This window comes from Plectropomus leopardus, chromosome 6 (genome assembly GCF_026936395.1).
Source record: "Plectropomus leopardus strain MGB_pleo_1.0 chromosome 6, ASM2693639v1, whole genome shotgun sequence".
Classification (NCBI taxonomy): domain Eukaryota; kingdom Metazoa; phylum Chordata; class Actinopteri; order Perciformes; family Serranidae; genus Plectropomus; species Plectropomus leopardus.
The window spans coordinates 5,802,780-5,821,682 of NC_142181.1; the positions used below are offsets into that span (position 1 = coordinate 5,802,780).

Genomic DNA, 18,903 nt, shown 5'->3' on the forward strand with positions numbered 1-18,903 from the left:
TTCAATCACACAGCCTTGACTACACAATTCAAATAACGATCAATCTGGGAAGCCATAAAAAAACTTCATTGCTACGTGAGCAAAACATTTTATTTGCTTACAGCTTAAGTACACTTTTGTGAATCAATCCCAGCAGAAGCTCCTTGTGTAAGAAAGTTATGTAAAAAAAAAAAGTCATTTGATACACACTGAAATAAATATGAGGTCTTTTTTTGTTTAGTTCAGATCATTATACATCAGTCATATGTTAATAGGTCATAGTAGCCCCAGTAGGATGAAGACTCTGTTGACTAGTATAGAGTTGACAAGTCCCACAGCTGTGTATGTGACAAACTTATACGGCACTTCGATCTCTCTCCTCCTCCTGGCGCTGTCGTCACTTTTTGGCACTCTGTAAAATGAGTACAACACCTGCAGGCTCAGTGTCTTCACTGCCTGCCGAGTTCCCACTAACACTACCACTCCAATGAGGAAGCGGGCGCCAGCTCGTGCTAGTGCGGTTGTCGTCAGTGTGGGTAGGGGTACGGGTAGCACCCCCTTGGGCTCAAAAGTCTCTCCAAGCTGCTCGTTCACCCAATATCCCACAGAGCACCCAGCCCCTACTCCTAGAATAGTAGTGGTGTCCCCCCGTGTGGTGCTGTAATGGTCCAGCTCAGGGTATGTGTAGCTGAGGAAGAGCGGCAGAGACAACGCCACAAAGGGGGAGATGCGGCTGGTGAGCTGGAAATGGTCAAAGGTTTCCCAGAATGGGTAGGTCAGGAACAAGATGACAGCTGAGATTAAAGCCCCACAGATCACATCCTGAAAGCAGAATAAAGGCAGTATTTCACCATGTATGCTTAAAGGGACAGTTGACTTATCTGTAGCGCTGTTTAGCAATATCAATCGTTTTGGTGTGAGTTGCAGAAAAAACACATTAAAGGATTAAAAAAAAAAGGTGAGCGACGTGAATCAAAGAGACAAATAAAATCACATAACAGTTCCATAGATCAATATAAAACACATGCATTGCTACGTTAAAAAAGTAATGAATGTCTTGTTTAAAAAGTATATTGCAACAGGAAAAAAAGAGAATCTCAGGTGATGTGATAAATGTACACTTAAACATAACTGACTTAATAAGTGATACAGCTTTATATTTTGACTTCAATATTTTCAGATAAAATGAAGGCAACATAAAGTCCCTGATGAATTAAGAGTCTTGGATCAAAGCCTCATCTAGACAGTTTAACCAGACACAGATATGAATAATGAATCCAACACTGAGCTTGAATGTTTTATGCTGGACTCTGTGTGTGTGTGTGTGTGTGTGTGTGTGTGTGTGTGTGTGTGTGTGTGTGTGTGTGTGTGTGTGTGTGTGTGTGTGTGTGTGTGTACTAACTCACCAAAACTGAGTGCATGCCAGTGTAAAGGCGGCTCAGACACACCAAAGACGACACCGTCAGTGCGATCAGCAGACCGACCTCGAACTGGAACTGGAAGACATGAAAACACACTTAGATCAGTAACTGTCGCGTTTGGTATGTCGATAACTCACACACACACAGTGACAAACACTGCACCCTGATTAGGGAGATAAAAGATGAAATCTGTGAATGTTATGCGTCATGTGCCTAGAATTCCTAACATTCCTCAGTGTAAACACAAGCAGTTTTTTTTACTTTTTGAAGCGTCCTCTTTTTCTTGTTAGTTTTTGATCAAATCATCCATTCGTCACTCCTCTTATAGGCGTTGTGCAACTCCTCTTTCTGCCACTGATCCATTCTTCAGGGTTGACGTACCGCCTGTCATTAAGTCACTGCTCCTTTATCCTCTACTGTCTTTCCATCCTCTCTCCCCTCCCTCCTTTACCTACGGCGGCAGGTTTTGTTCCCCCCCTCCATTTCAATAACAGTGAGAAGAGAGGCCTTCTGTATTCATTCACCTCCTCCGCCCTCCCCTCCTGTGCCCCCCTCCTCTCCTCCTTTTTTCCTGTGTCTTTTCCTGTCTTTTGCAGCTGGAAGCCTATTCACTGGTAGTTCATGAAGAGAGGTTTTTTTTTTTTTTGAATGGCCACAAAGGATGCCGGGGACAGGAGGGGGTCACTCTGTGATTGACTGTCGTGACCTCTGACCTGCTCCGGGAATCGGGCGAGCTGCCCCCAGGCCCTGTGGCTATTCAGGAGCCTCTGCAACAGCCTGCTACTCATCTATAGCTATGCATGCTCTTTTCTTTTCGGGCAATCCTTGAGGAATTTCAGGCCACAGTTTAAGTGCTCTACTGTACACGGGGTGTCTCAGGGTTGTTGAGATGATATCTTCTGACCTTGAGAACATCACAGCAAGAAAATTAAGGCAAATAGCTGAACTGACGTGACCACAAATCAGGCTGACAGCTGCTGAGGCTGTAAACTACTAAAGGCAGTATTTAGAATTCACTCGGGTCTTCATTAAAACGCGGTGCTTGATTAAGACGGCCTATGATTGAGCCGCTGAGTGTTTTATTGACTTAGCTGTTGAGTGGGAGAGATAAAGAAGGGGAAGAGTCGGGAGGAGGAGACGTGGACTGACAGTCATTGACTCAGTCGAGTCTATCACAAGACCAAACAGCAGCTCGACGGGTGTGGCTGATGGTGACTGATGGTGACTGCTGGCCCCGCCTCTCCTTTCCCATTGTCTAACAGCTCGGTCAGGACTCGGTGATGGACAGGGGGTCCACTCCCTTCATCCCACTCAGCTACCAGTGAGCTGGCTGCCGTCCACAGCTTCCCACTGCCTCAAATAGCTTTGCATTCAGCACTTTGATTTGAGCGACTCATTTGGATTGACTAATTTAACACGAACTCCCTTATCTTAAAAAGGATCCATAAAATTAGATGGCAGTTTAATAGCACAGTTAATGAAATACTCATTGTCACAATTACAGTTCAACATCCACTTTGCCTGTGCAAGCCCTAATGAGGTGTAAGTACATCATTTGCAAGCATCATTGGTGGTTATATCATTTTTTTCTTTTTACAGTAATGAGTAGTGTGATCATTGACTGTTAACATCTCAGTAATAATTTCACAGTTCCCAATCAAGACACAGCAATAAAGCGGGTCTTCCACTTGCTCCTCCAGTCTGCATGTTGAAATATCCTAAGGCGAAATAGTGAACCCAAAATTGAACCACAAGTGTGCTTGTAAAGGTTCAGCTTAGTAGCCTCAGCCAGCAGTGTCATGTTGTCCATCTTTATATACAGTCTATGAGGGAAACCCCCATTTTGGTTTTAGACTGGTCTTTGACATTGGATGTCAATGGTCTCACTGACCATCACTATCTACTGACACGTATTTGATGACTATGACCAGTACTGTGATCTGTTTTTGCAGTTGAAATAATCTCACAGATCATAGTACATTTGTTGAAATTACTGAGTAATATTTGTGAGTAAGTAGTGTAACTGAGAACACCTTTGAGCTGGTTTACTGTCTTGAATTACAGCTATCATTAATGCTCACCTGTATCCTGGACGAAGCGCTTAGTAAGACCGTGAAGGAGATGGCGGTGGCGGCCATGGCGTGGGTGGAGGGTAGCCCGTATTCGGCATCCACGCGTGTTTCTAGCTTGACCACAGGGGGCGAGAGAGGGCGAGGCAGCTTTAGCACATCTTTCATCACCTGGCCGATGTACATCACCAACTGAGAGAGGAGAGGGGACAGGTGTCTCTAAGAAGGTCCCACCAAATCTTTTATTGGTTTCAGATACTACTTTTTATTTTTGATGTCATGAAAATTATATTCCATTTTTGTCAGATTTACACTTAACATGATCCATTTACACTGATTTGCATTAATACTGATGAAAGTTGTCGAGCTTATAAGAACCATTATGGTATTTTTGTGTTGCAACATCGAGCCTCACTTCAGGAATGAAGAGCATTTTAATAGTATTGCCGGCTTTATATGGTATATATTTATAATACAACATCATTACAGTCAAATAGAATAAAGGACTACGTCAGAGTACTGCAGTGTGCTGGCCACAAAAGCAGAAATTAGAGATGGAGGAAGATGATAATAAAATAATGAGTAGAGGAAGTAAAATCCTGATCAGGGTATGGTCTAAAACTAACCACACAGTCTTATAAATAAGTAATCACCCTTCCCACTCCACAAAAAAAGAACTGTACAAGAGTGGAGACCCACCCTGGTATAAAGTGCAGATGCTGCAGTGGCACAGAAACAAAATCTATTGTGAGAAACTGAGAATTGAAGAAGGCAGGGTTTGCTGACGCAGCGTCTAAAGCCGGCGGGGTCAGACGGAGGGCTCTTGACAAGATGACACACTCGGTGCAAGGTGTGTGTTTGTGAAGTAGTGGCGTATAGGTATTATTGTGTATGTGTGTGTGTTGTGTGTGTGTGTGTCCTGCCAAATGTGCTGCCTATTCTCTTTCATGAGATCCCCAGCGGCCCTCGGAGGGGCAGCCTGCTCCAGCTCCAGGTTTATTTAAAGCTCTGCCTTGTATATTTAATGAATGGCTGTCTTAGCGAGGAGCAGGGAGGCATCGCACACAGAGCGAACAGGACACTAATGTGTGTGTTTAAGAGGAGAGAACAGAGAGGTTGTTATTACCATCTCTGCTGACACTGTAATCAGGAAATGCTTGTTACCATGGCGAATACGATGTAAAAGTATGTCTGCTAACCCGCTTGTTAGTGAAGCAACTTGTGGACGTATAAAGGTACACAGATAGGGAGGGAGAGACAGGCGGGATTATGGAGTACACAGAAAGGCCAAAAATATGTCATAACATTCTCCCACATTCCAAAATCGTGGGAATTCACACGCTGCTATAACTTCCAAAAAAGAAAAAAAAAAACTAAAGAGAGGAGGCAGAGATTGGACAAGATTTGGGAACCTGGCTGCAGGAATTTGCTCCCAGTAACACACAAACACAAGATTGTCTTAGTTTGTAGTGACACTGGTATTGGGCAGTAAAGCCTGCCTCACTGTTCCCGTTCATCCCAAAGGTGTTGAGGTCAGAGCTCAGTGGAGGACAGTAAAGCTCTTCTATGACAAACTGATAAAAACACTTCTTTATGAGCCTGGCTTTGTGCACACGGACATTATCCACTCTACTATTAATGTTATTTTAACTTTTAAATCTATTTCTCTGTGGCTCAGAGGTAGGGCGAGTCGTTGTCAATTTAGAAGGTCAGCAGTTCGATCTCCGGTTCCTCCAGGCGACATGTCGAAGTGTCCAGTGCATATGAATGGTTACTGAGTAGCAGGTGGCACCTTGTATGGTGGCTTTGGCCCATGTCCCATTCACTAACAAAGATGGGTGGCTTTATGACCTATACTGCAGTCAGACACCAGGGGGCAATCTTTTTTTGTTATTTTTGTTCTGTCTTTTTATCAGCTTGTCATCTATGAAGCACTTTGGATGCACTAACCTGTATAAAAGGTGCTCTACAAATTAAGTAATATTGATTGTAGATTGTCAAGTTGGAAAAGGGTCTTCCCCAATCTGTTGACACAAAGCCACACTCAACAGGAAATCTAAAACATATTAATCCGTTGTATGTTTTATCTGCAGGCCTCTTTGCTGCTTCCCAGCCGCTACTTTCAGGCCCTTGCAGAGACCACACCCATTTTCATTTCATAGTGATGTTTTGTGTCTGTATTTTGCACAATTAGGAAAGAATTCAATTTCGGAAAAAAAAACTCCCATTTATCGCAAAAAAGCTTTTAGGCGATTCAAAAAAGACATATCTCGCAAAACTGCAATAGAAACACTCCTTTTCCCTGTTTTTATAGGTCACACGATGTGTCGGTTGGAACTGGCTCTCTTGGACACGATGTAGCAAACACTACAAAAGGTGTTTTTGCATCGCATAACTCTTCAAAAGTTGAACGGATCAATACAAAAGTTTTGAATCCACAGTTTCTCTGTGAAATCGTGGACTCCTACAAATCCCTCATACGTGCCCGCTCCCACGTAAAAGAGGTTTGTCTTTCCATTGTTGCTCGCATAACACGCCTACGTCTGCGACTTGCATAACATCTCTCAGTGGAAACACATTCATCTCTCTTCATGTCTTTTATTGACATTTGAAAAATATCGCTTAAGTTTGGCGCAAACCTGTAATGGAAACCAGCTTAGTGTTTCTATTTGTTTGTCAGGTGGAGGAGATCAGGAACATGGTGGACAACGACCTCGACTTCCAGCAGGTGGAGACCAAGTGTCCCTCTAAGACCAAAACCTTCCTTTTCATCACCAAGGACAAGACAGTGGGTGGATGCCTTATCGCTGAGCACAAGAGGTAACAAACTACTCTCTTTAGGAAATATTTTCATGTTTATTATATAAAAAATTAAGTCAAAGAACAACAGACAGCATTAGTTTCAGTACACCGAGCTTATTGAATGCTCGCAGGGGTACAAGGTGATTGGGGAGCCGATACCGAAGGGTTCAGAGGGAGAAAAGTTGATGTTTGAATGCCAGAGAGCTTTGTGTTGAGAAGCGGCATAACATCAGTCAATGGCAAAGCCGTATGCTCGCAATTGTGTTTCATTGACATTTCAAACAATTGCTGAAGTTTTTCGCAAATCTATGACGGAAACCCGTGTAGTGTTAGATTGGCAACCTCTTAGTGATGACAAGACTCTGGGCAAGAAATAGCTTTGTAGAAATAGCATTTTTACATTTCAGTTTGTGTCCAGTTTAAACTAACAAGCTAAAGTGCGTAAATTAGTGAGCTTCAGAGGTACTGGTAGGCGTACATTTTGAACTTTGGATACATTTAGACTAGCCGTTTCCCCCTGCCTTCAGTGTTGATGCAGAGATAAGCTTCAGTCAGCTTATCAGCTTCTAGTCTCTATCTGCATACTCTCTAACTTGGACTTGAGGTACCTAAACAACCCCAAAATAAAAGTACCATCCAAATATCGCAGCAGAAATCGAGACTTGTCAGACCAGGCAGCGTTTTTCCAATCTTCGTATGTCAAATTTTGTTGAGCCTCTGCAAATTGTAGCCTCAGTTTCCTGTTCTAAGCGGACCGCAGTGGCACCAGGTGTGGTCTTCTACCGCTGTAGCTCGTCTACTTCAAGGTTCGACGTGCTGTGCGTTCAGAGATGCTCTTCTGCATACCTCGGTTGTAATGAGTAGTTATTTGAGTTACTGTTGCCTTTCTATCAGCTCGAACCAGTATGGCCATTCTCCTCTGACCTCTGGCATCAACAAGGCATTTTTGCCAAAAAACTTCCACTCACTGGATATTTTCTCTTTTTTGAACAATTATCTGTAAACCCGAGAGATGTTTGTGCATAGATGGTTGTGTGTGGGATCCCAGTAGATCAGCAGTTGCCGAAATACTCAGACCAGCCCGTCTGGCACCAACAACCATGCCATGTTCAAAGTCACTTTTCCTCCCCATTCTGATGCCCAGTTTGACCATCAGCAGATCGTCTTGACCATGTCTACATGCCCAAATTTACTGAGCTGCTGCCGTGTGATTGGCTGATTAGATATGTCTGTTACCAAGCAGTTGAACAGGTGTGCCTAATAAAGTTGTGGGTGAGTGTATGTGAACAGGAGTGACCACTGTAAGGCTAAATAGGCATAAAAAAGGGAAATAATGATATGAAATCTCCAACAATAGTGTCTTATTCTTTCCAAAAGCTTTCTTTTTCATCTCTTCTCACCCTCTGGCCATGCATTAATATAAAGTTTATTATTCCAATATATGCATCTGCCTACACTGTACTGTACACACATACACCCCGACCAAATAATCACTACCATGAAGTGAACAATAAACAGAGGACAGACAATAGTGAACCCATTTAGCACGTCTGACCCCCTCTATTCATGATGACGGTGTATTCATACAACAGGCCATACTGTGTGCTCATCATCCACAGCGCTCCCCACTCTGCCTCCACACAATGAATCTGCCTACCAGTTCAAGTGCTCGCATGATATGATGATACCCTCGCCCCACCCCTCGCACTCACCATCAACACAAACATTATATTCAGCCGCCTCATGGGCCAGTGTCTCTCTGGTGCCTTTGTACAAGTCGCATCAAAGGACTGACCCAGGGACAGTCTGGTCACATTAAGGGAAAGAGTTAAAGACAGGTCAAGACACACATAAACACAGATAAGTGTGCTCGAGTGTGTGTGTTTCTTGTGAATAAGTGTATTGATCGAGGCCTGTGCAGCTTTGGACTTTGATCTGTCAACATGTGGATCAAACTGAGTGTGTGGAACTGTGTTTGTGTGTGTGTGTGTGTGTGTGTGTTACTGTTTGTATGGAAAAAATAGAGAAAACACAAGATGTTTGTTTTGTTCCACAGCGTTGATTATGTTAACAGCTCATTTTTTTTGTGAGATATTTTGTACAACAGCCCAGCGACCATCAAAGTACTGGAAAATTAAGTTACGCTAATAGAATTACATTTTTGAAAGCCCTAACAATCATGATAATAAACAATACTCTTAGGGTAAATTCTCAGTGGTATGAAAATTATCAGTGTACACAAAACAGTTATATATCTAAGTGTGACACTTCTTGCTTCATAAAGGACTTATATTTTAACAGTAAAACCACTAGAAGTTTGACTTTACTGACTGTAGACCTCATCAACAGAACATAATAGAGGTCCATTTGCACAATGGGCATTTTGGGAGTCATGCTGCTGCTTGCTCTCTTGAACTTATTTTCTGCAGATATGTAATAGTTCCTCCATAATATGACTGTGGAGCCAATATGCTAAATCCCTACAGCGCGGTTCCTGCAATTCACTGAGATAGCCTTAATGAGGCCAGAGAATTTCTTCTGGGTCCAATTTTAAAGTTTTGCTCAGCCTTTACTGGCCTGCTCATTGAATCACAGTCCTCGTGTTCTTTTAGAAACTTGTATATATTCATACTTTTTAGAACATGTTTTTTTTCAGATTATGGTACATTTTTTGTTATGCTGAGTAGGCCTTCGCTTCTCAATCGGAGCCAAAAATAACCTCATTTACAGTAAATGGTTTTCAAGAAACAAGAATAAGTCTATTGTGATGGTCAATTTTCTTGTATTTCAAATAGTTAGCATATGTTAGCAGGCTAACATGCTCGTGTGGTCTAAATACTGGAATTTCTAACATTAATATAATACTTAATAAAATACCGATTCTATATCATTTTTGATATGGCGGTGAAAAATTGACATTGCAGGCATATTTTTTTTTTGATAAAAGTAGGTAAAAACAAAAGTATGTAAAAAAAGTAAAAACACTTCCCTCAGGTTTTACAAAGTAAAAGTTCCTCTCATACTGACGCTTTCTTTCCATTTTTTCAATAATCAGTTTTATCGGCGATCATAAAAATAAAATGCCAATACAGAAAATAGGCAAAATGCCAAATATCAGCTGAGCCGATAATCTGTCAGCCCCTTATATTAATATATCAATATTTCTGACTACACTTTATCATAAAAAAACTAAGGTAATGAACATGGTAAACATTACACCTGCAGGCTAAATATTAACACGTTAGCATTGTCACTGTGATTAGTTAGTGACTTCAGATAAGAAACTTTACACACTGAGACCTTAAACACTTTATGATCATATCTGCCACCATTCTCTTTGTTGGGTTGAATTTGTTTAAATAATGTATTTTTTTCTTGCATGCTTCCAGTCAAGAAAGAATCCAAATATGATGAAAATTCTTGCTCAATTGAAATCTTATTTAACAGCAAAACTATGTCAAAAGATTTGTTTACAAACTCTTACACAACTCATGCAGTATAATCCAAGTTTCATTTTTTCCAGTAAAAGCTCAGTTCTTCCCAAATAGACAGCCCTTTCATATGGGGAACTGGACTAAAAGTCGGACTCCATTGACAAAAACTGTAATTTTACCTCACTGAACATGGGAGCTACTGGTCTACCACTGTTTTAACTTGTAGTTGGTTTGTGTTATTGTGTGACTTTGATGAATCTGAACTCAACTTTTAGTCGCACAAAAATACAAACTAACTACCAGATCAGTCTGGCTTTGAAAAGAGCATAGATCATTTTTACTTTTAGTTCAGTTGTCCATTAGAAAGGACTGTCTGTTTGTACTCAGGAAACAACTGGATAAATGGATTAAAGTGCACGAGTTGCATGAGTTTGTAAACAGATGTTTTCATATAGTTTTACTGTAGCTAAATGTGGAATTCAATGACTGCTATTCATTAAGATTTTTTTTTCTGTGTTTGGACTCTTGGTTCATCATGGAGGCATGCAAGGAAAACATTTTTTTCTGTGTGAATTCAACATAACACAGGGTGAATAACTGATACAAAAATAGTCATTTGGGTTGTTTGTTTCTTTAATCTGTAGCTTATGGTTGGTTAATCAGTTTCATCAGTGGTTGTTTTTTTTGTGCTGGATATTGAAAACACTTTGAACTTGAAGCAGAAAAAAATGTGGTTTATAATGCCAGTTTCCTTGTAGTGGTGAGAACTATTTTTAGTCACTGATGGACATATTTTGATGTTGGCCTTCATCACTGATGGCTGATCCGCATCCAAGGCTATTTAGCTGAAAAAGTTTTGTCTTTTGGGAATAGAGTTTTTGTCTTTGAACATGACCATCGTCTGCCATCATTAATGAAAACTTTACATGCAGTTTATTCAGTTACCCACATCTTACTGTATGCCCTCTATGCCGTTATGCAAAAGTGGATTTTTGATATTCCAAACAGCTCAGTAGGTGTGTGATTTGCATAACACTATGCTACAATAATACCATACAACACAGCAATGTAATTCATGACCATATGGTTAATGACAGTCATTGTTTTCTAAGTCAGCCAAAGTCACCCTTTAAGTTAAGCCAACAGAAAGTGGGAAAGGACACAGGGGTCCGTGTGTGTAATGACTGTGTGTGTGTGTCAGTCATGAGCCTGTAATGTGTGTGTGCCCATGCATACAAGTCTTAATTTGCATGGGTGCGCTTCAAACGTTGGTGTGGGTTGCCAGTTTTGTGTGTGAGACAGAGACAGAGGAGAGAGAGTGCACAGCCCTCCCTGAACCTCAGATAACTCCACCAGCACAATGGCAGGGTGCTGTTAGAAGTGCGGGGTGATGCGCCCCGAGGGCTGACAGACCAAATGTTCGGTCCAGAGAGAGAAAGCTCACAGCACTGATGAGGCCAATAAAACACTCTGCTGGTAGACCAGGGGGAGGAGAACACAGAGTAAAGCTGGTAATGCCTAACTAGTGGGAGGGCAATGAGTGTGTTTAGCAGGCGAGGCGAGGAGTGTGAGCGTGTGTATGTGTGTGTTGGTGTTTATGTGAGTTTGAAAGGAGTTCACGCAGGGGCCTGGTGCAGCCGGGATGCCAGAAGAATGGTGTCTCTTCCCCCTCAGGGGCCAAACAAGGGGTTCAGACACAGGGCACCCACCAAGCGCTCGGGGCGGGGACACAAAGGGCACAAAAACACACTGCCCATCATCACACACAGCGCAGGAGTGAGGGGGACTCACAAAGTGTCAAATACACTCCTTCTGGGATCACATTTGACATGTTTTCGGGGTCTCTTGTTGAAATGTGCTGGATTCTATCAGAATAAACATCTAAAGGGGAGATCCCCGCACTTTTTTTTTCACTAATGTGTCCTCATGTGTGGCCTTTTGCCATGTCAAGGGCCCCGGTCAGGCTGGCCCCAAGGCCTGGGGATATATGAACATGGTGTCAGAGACAGGTCACTGAAAGGGGGATGAAAGGAGGTTGAAAGGTGAAGAGAGGGAGATGAAGAGTTGAGAGAAGAGAGGTGGCATTGTGAAACCAACGGACTTAAGACTGGAGAAGGATGAGACACACATTTTCTCTCCAGCTGTGACTTACAGTCCACATGTTGATGAGGCGTCGGCACAGAAACGGGTCCAGGCTCCAGTGTATGCATGGCAGGCAGGTGATGTAAAAGATTTCATGGCCCAGGCCTGCCGAGATCAGGAAAAGGAAGTACAACAGCCAGTTCCTCACCTCATAGTGAGGCCTGCTGCAGCCCTGCACAAAATAAAGGTTTACTAGGTTTACATACAAATGTAGTGCAAATTGTAACCAAATTTTTACAAAAGAAAATGTGGATTTATGTGCTTTTTCATCCACTATGGACTTTTGCCACTGGTCTTACCACCTACCCGAAGTATAAAGAATTTTTTATGATGTTTAAATTTTATTTATTTTTTATTTTTTTTCTATATTTTGACATTTCCCCTAAGGATTTTTTATGTACAAACTGAAAAAAATCCATAAAAGAGGAGGATTTAAATTCACCTGTAGACCAACCACAAAATCCAATAGAACCAGGTGCCAAAAGATGGCTCCTGGACCGTATCAGATCAGATTACATCAACCGCCCAACAATGCAGTCACAGTTAAAAAATTAAAAAAGAGGGGTCAAACATCAGTGCAGTTGAGGCAAGGGCTTTTAGGCCTTGTTCAAACTGCTAGCCCAGATACATTTTTTGGCATATCAAGATTGATTTAACAAAGTCTGGACAGCAAAAAGTATGTAGAAATAAATATTGACAAATATCGTCAACGTAATGGCATGATTATTTGGAGGGTGGAATGATGGACCTCCATTTCTCATGTTTCTGATGCCTGTGTCATTACTGCAGCAACCCATGTGGATATGTCAGTGCCGTCCGGACACACAAATCTGATCTGATCACTTGCAAATAACAGTGTGGACAATCTGTCCTTCACATGTGACTTGAGAAACAAATATTTTTTTGCCTGCAGTTTGAACTCAGCCTTTGACTTTATATGCATAAAGTTAAAACAAATGCCAAACAGTACATTTCCCATAATGCAGCCAGCATCTTTTATTAGTGCCAAACCAGACTCTCTGTTAAAAACCTGCAACCTCAAAGCCCAACATAACCCATGACCTCAATATGACATCATCAGCTTTATTTCCTTGAACCTGACAAAGCTCTTTAACAGCCATAGAAGAATTTATACAATGGTTTAACAGGCTGAGTACTCATGATTACTCTGTTTCCTGAACCAGAAAGTAACTTTATCTCCACTTTGTCAGTAGCCTAAAAAAAGTGTTTGCATAAGAAAAGGGAGACACAGAAGAATGTAAACATCCCACAAGTTTTCTATTGTACACGAGAATCTCGCAGCGGATAGAGACACCCTGACAAACGAGAAAAGCCAGTCACAGTTTGGTTTGAAACATCTTTAAATACATCTAGATGATATTTTTAGTGCCTTATTTACTCTAATAAACCTGTTTAATACAAATTCAACTTCTATTTTCTACAGTAATGCAAACCAGACCAAATACTAGAAGCATTTATTCCTTTGAAATCAATCAAAATGATGTAGAAATGTCATGCAACGTGTTTTTTTTTTTTGTTTTTTTTCACTTGTCACTAAACTTACACCATTGTCTTTGTATTGGTAGTTGGAGTTTTTATCCTGGCGGTCCCATCTTCCCTTCACCTGTCCACGTGCTTCTTCTGCATGGACCGGGGCTCCAGTCCGAGCGCGCGTCCTCCCTCCGCTGTGATGCGCGGCTTCAATGAGGAAGAGTCCGCATCGTCTCTGGAACCGGGCCACAAGCTCCGAGTCATGAAGGTAAGCCAGGAGCTCCAGCATGTCAGATGAAAGAGACAGAAGTGCTGGAGCAGACTGATGCTGATTTTCTTTGCAGGAGAGGTAAGTGAAGGTGATATTTATCCGGCCAGGGCGCGCAGCTCCGGACAGGTGCGGCTGCAGGTGCGCGCCACAGGTTTGCGCAGTTGGGCGGGGCAAGTGTGGGCTGAACAGGTCGTCCTCTAGTAAGTGTGTCCGACCTTTATACCGGGATGGTGTCATCACAGAGTATTTACAGCAGGAAGACAGATTTACTGCAAATCCATGATGGCAGGGCGTTTGTGGAGTTGTGTTTACAATGCTGAGAAAAGTATGAGCTGCAGTTCTGTGGTCTGAAGGCTGATATGAGTTTCATTTATATTATTTAACATAAGATATGACATAAAAATATTAATAACTGATCATATAGAGACAAAAGTAAAATAGAGTGCAACTTTTATCTACAGTAATCATTCTGCATATAACATGTGCAGAAAATGAGCATAATTATGGACATTTTGTGCTCAAAACATGACATATGCTTCAGGGAAAATAAGACTACATTATTAAAAGATATTTCTCCATCACCATGGCAATGCTTTAAAATTGGATGTTGAGGGCTGTAGGCTCCACACTGTTGTTATAGAGCTCTTAAAAATCTCACAACCACAGAGTTCCAGTATCTGGTTGGTAATTTCTAAGGAAATCACATACAATTTTGAGGATATTTCCTGAAATTGAAGTCTTGAACACTCATCAATTCATCAAGGTGCCCGGAAAAAAAGGGGGGATGTATTCATATATTCAACATAAACCCTGCAAATTTGAAAGAATGGCAATCCAAGAGTCCACTCACGTCACTATTATTTCTCCCAGACAGTGAAATCAGCCTAAGGTCAAGTTTTCCTCTTTCTGGTTTTTATTCAGGTTTAATGTGTATCTACAAATGCGACTGTGACAGTCAGCTGTGTAGTGATACATTGTTCTCGATCAATATATCAATTAAATGATCAACCAATATTACTGATGCACAGGAGACTAATTTACATAGCCATCTTAAAAAACAGCCAATCGCAAACAGCCAAGAAATAAAAAAATGAGAACTGAATATAAATCGTGTTGTGGTAGACTTTGTGACATCAGCAAATATCAAAGGCATGGACTCAAGTCACATGACTTAGACACAAGTCAGACTCCAGTCACAAATTTGATTACTGTAGACAAAATGGAAAAAGAACAACTATACATATGCCAAGTGCTATCATAGGCTACTTTACACTCAGCTGTGAAAATGGTATTTGGTGAAGAGTACATTATGAGTTTTTTAGGACTTATAACTTAAAGTTTAGGACTTGGGATTTGTCTTAAATTGGGTCTTGAGAGCAAAGACTCAAAACTTGGGGCTTGTATAACATTGACTTGGTCCTGCTGCCTCTGGCAAATATCATATTGTTGTGCAAAGAATTGATGTTATGTCATATCGTGAGTAGAGTTATAATTTAAACCCGAACTGACAATGCATGAAACCCCTTTTTAGCCAATTTCGCCAACAGTTAGGGGCTGAAAATAACACTTCTCACTTATCATGTCAGCAAGTATAAGTATCTCGTGCATGGGAATATAACCTTTATGGGAAATGCAGAATATTAATCATACAATAATAACATGCAACATCCGTCTTGTGTCTCGGCCTCTATAAACTTGTAAACTCTGACCTCTTATAATACAGTCAAATCATTTATGAATTTTGAGACAATGGGCCCCTGGGCACATCTCCTACATAGGAGGAAGACGAATAAACCCCCTTTTACGCTGCATCTTAAAGCAGGAAATAGTGTGCCGTTATTCTGTCTTGCTGTTCTGTATAAAAGGTGCAATTGCGGAATTCAGAGATGGAGCCCGCCTTTGGGTTGGCAGGGGAGGTAGTAACAGCGCAGAAATGGTGTCTGTGTGAACATGGCAGGGTGGGACGTTTTGATAACGTGTTATGTGTTAAACTCACCGCTGGAGATTTAAAAAGCAGCTGGCAGCATTTAGCAGCTAACTCAGAAAAAGAAGAAGGGCTGCTGAAAATGTCTGCAATTTGGGAAAACAGTAAGATTTAGGAGCTCCTAACCCTCTGAGCAGAGGACAAGATCAGCCCCCATATAACAGAGATAGTAACTGATTGTTATTGGCATGTTACGCCATTGTTATTGTTTAGAAAGCACTGCCAATGTGTATGTTAAATGTCACTTTCGAGGCAGATGTTGTGTTACACATCACACCCATCACTCTTCTTTTGCTTCCACTATGCTGGCATGCTGTCTAAAATCAAACGCTGGAGCAGCATGTTGCAGCCCTCGTTTGGTTTTGAGTAAAGATGCAAAGGTGGTGCAAGGAAGGGACTCTGTATAGCAGCTTTGTATCGCGATCTCTGTTAAAAAAGGGCGATAGACTTGTGGTGCTTTTATCTCTTTTATTGTTGTTGTTTGCATGTCTTTGTAATCATTATGCATCTTTTTGGGTCTCATTTTGGTAATTTTGTGTCACTTTCGGTCAGTCTCTTTGTAGTTATTTAGTGTCATGGTTGTTTAGCCTGTTTTTGTAGTTATTTTTGACTCTTTACAGTTCCTTTGCTTGACTTTGTGATCGTTTTCCGCCTCTTTGTGGCACTTTGAGTCTCTTCTCTGACATTATGGGCCACTGGGCTTGTGCTCAGTCGACCAGTTCAGACATAAATCCGTGAGTCAAATCAGGACTATTGTGTTCTGACTTGATAGTTCAGTCCCACATGATTTTTATCAACTTGATGAAAATAGAATGAATAAAACTTTTTCCCAAGACTTTGCAGCTATGAGCTTCAAAAACAAAGTCTTGTGAGTACTGGTTTGAAAAATAGTTCACCATATGATCCCATTAAGGTTTAACCCCAGGGTTTGACATAATCAGACTCCCATCAATGGCCTATTTGTGCACTTTCTGCCATAAAAGTGTAACGGCAGCCAACATAATAGTACTTTTGAGATGCACACTTTGGAGTTGTCTCAATTAGCTTATTAAATTGAGTTCATCTAGTGACTTTTACACGGTTAGAAAAGGCTTTTCGCCAGCCTAAAAGCAGCAATAAAACTTTTATTTAATATTGTACATAATGTACAAATAAGTGGATCTACAACTTGTGGATGTGCATCATGAAATATTTGTGATTTTCTACAGCACCATTCTGAGATGCCTCGAGCCCCAAAAATGAATCTGACATGATTTACTGAATAAATGTGGAACAGAGTTACTGTCCTTTACCAAATCAACCGGTTCTCTTTTTTTGATATGGACAGGATAATACGGTTAAACTGCCATTGTTCCCTCCAATCCCTTCTATTAATGTAAGACAGTGCAGGCCCATGTTTGATTTAAACAGTGTGTGAGTTTACACTGTAAAATCTGGAAAGTTGATGTAACTTAAAAAATATCTTTGAAACTGCCTTGGAAAAGGAAAAGCAAATATAACTACACATCTTATTTTACCTTAACTTAATGTCTAAATGTTAAGTTTACTTATCATTTGGCTGCATTTACTTAATTTTGTGAAGTTGTTGCAACTTAAAAATGACAAGTTTAATTGTGTTGTTCTTTCAAAGTAAACCAAGTTAGTCTGAGTAAACCTGATCATGAAATATATAATTCGGGCAATGATGTAGTTATGAGATCTGTGAGTTGTGAGTTTTCTAACATGTTAAAGAAAATACAAAAATGACTGACTGATATGCAACCAGCAGAACAGTCAAAAATAAAACTTAGAAAGATTGATTTTATTGAACTCGTTAATTCTAAGTTGCAAAAAACTTTACAAAATTAAGTGCATATAACTGAATTTTAAGTAAACTCAACAATAGACAACTGCAGCAATGAGTCCTAAAACACAGAAATACATTAGCAAATTAGCACCTCTGGTTTCCTTGTTTCAAAGTCGATGTTTTGTTTTTTGTTGTTTTTTTTTTTATCAGAAGACTGAAATAAGGTCTGCAGTTAACACAAACAAACCGAAGAGACTTTTAATGGTTTGTTCTATGACATAAAATACGTAAGTAAATACCCCACTTGCAAACTTTGAAACTTTTGTGTCTTAAAAAAGATGGTCGCTAACAAGTGGCTAAATGAGACTACAGAATGTCATTACCTTGAACACGACTTTCTAGCATCTTAGCGGAAGCAACTGTAATGTAGATCGTTTTAGCCTAGCGAAAGCTTTTTACTTCTGGTGATTGCATTTAGGCTTCAGAAATTGCCCTTCTAAAAAAAAAAGCTTGACCAAATTAAGATGGTTAAGTTGGTTTAGCACCTTGTTTGACCAGTTTAGGGTATGTTTTGGCATCATTTTTGATGGTTTCGCTGGTTATACCAGCTTGTGATGGTCACTTGAGCTGGTTTATCCATTGAAGTTCCTGCTGTAAAATTAAAACCAAATCCATGTCCTTTTGAGAAGTTGTTGCAACTTAAAAATGACGTTTAATTAAATTAATCTTTCTAATGTTTAGCAACTCATGAAACCAAGTTTACCGTTTACTGCGCCTTATTCTTTTGGTTGCAAACCAGTCAATCGTATCTGTATTTTCTTATAAATGTTTACAAAACAGAACTTGCAGATCTCCTAACCTCATCATCGACAAAATGGTCTTTGTTATGATCAAGTTAAGTCAGACTGACTTGGTTTACTGAAGTTGCTAATATTTAGAAAGAACAAGGTGATTTCACATGTCATTTTTAAGTTGCAACAACTTCACAAATTAAGTAAGCAATATAACAAAATCATGAATAAACCTAACACTTAGATATGAAGGAAACATAAATTAAGATTTATAGTAGGCGTAGACCAATATTGTTTTATTGTTTTTTGTTAATGAGACCAGTAATCAATATTTGGAACTGATATGCGTTTACAATAAAAATGAAAACCTTCCTATCAATATTTAGAATCTGGAATATAACAAACAATGCAAAAGGAATCGATACATCAAATGTTCATTTTTACAGCAAATCCCTAGCAAGTCTTTTTTTTTATAAAGTCAGGTGAAAATTAAATTAGCTCCCTGGGGTTTTACAAAGTAAAACACATTAAAAAAAACACATTATTTACAAAATTTGTAAATTAAAAAATCGTATCAGTGATCATTGAAACAAAAATGCTGATACAGATATTCGGCAAAATGCCAAATAATTGGCCAGGTCGAATATCTCTGGACCCCTAATTTATGGTTAGATTTACTCTCCTTTTTCAAAGCAATCTGTGTCCAAGATTAATGTAGGTAAAATCACCTTCT

At 40.3% G+C, this 18,903-nt stretch overlaps 1 protein-coding gene across 1 annotated transcript; it reads right to left on the reverse strand.

Annotated features, from left to right (window-relative positions):
• Nucleotides 1-72: 72 nt before the first annotated feature.
• sgpp2 (sphingosine-1-phosphate phosphatase 2) lies at nt 73-18,658 on the reverse strand. The gene is made up of 5 exons (XM_042487276.2): nt 13,412-18,658; nt 11,858-12,019; nt 3,482-3,661; nt 1,386-1,475; nt 73-801 (listed from the first exon to the last, which is right to left on the reverse strand). Exons 1-5 carry the CDS (start codon nt 13,844-13,846, stop codon nt 256-258), a joined length of 1,413 nt encoding a protein of 470 aa, XP_042343210.2. The 5' UTR covers nt 13,847-18,658; the 3' UTR covers nt 73-255.
• Nucleotides 18,659-18,903: the final 245 nt, after the last annotated feature.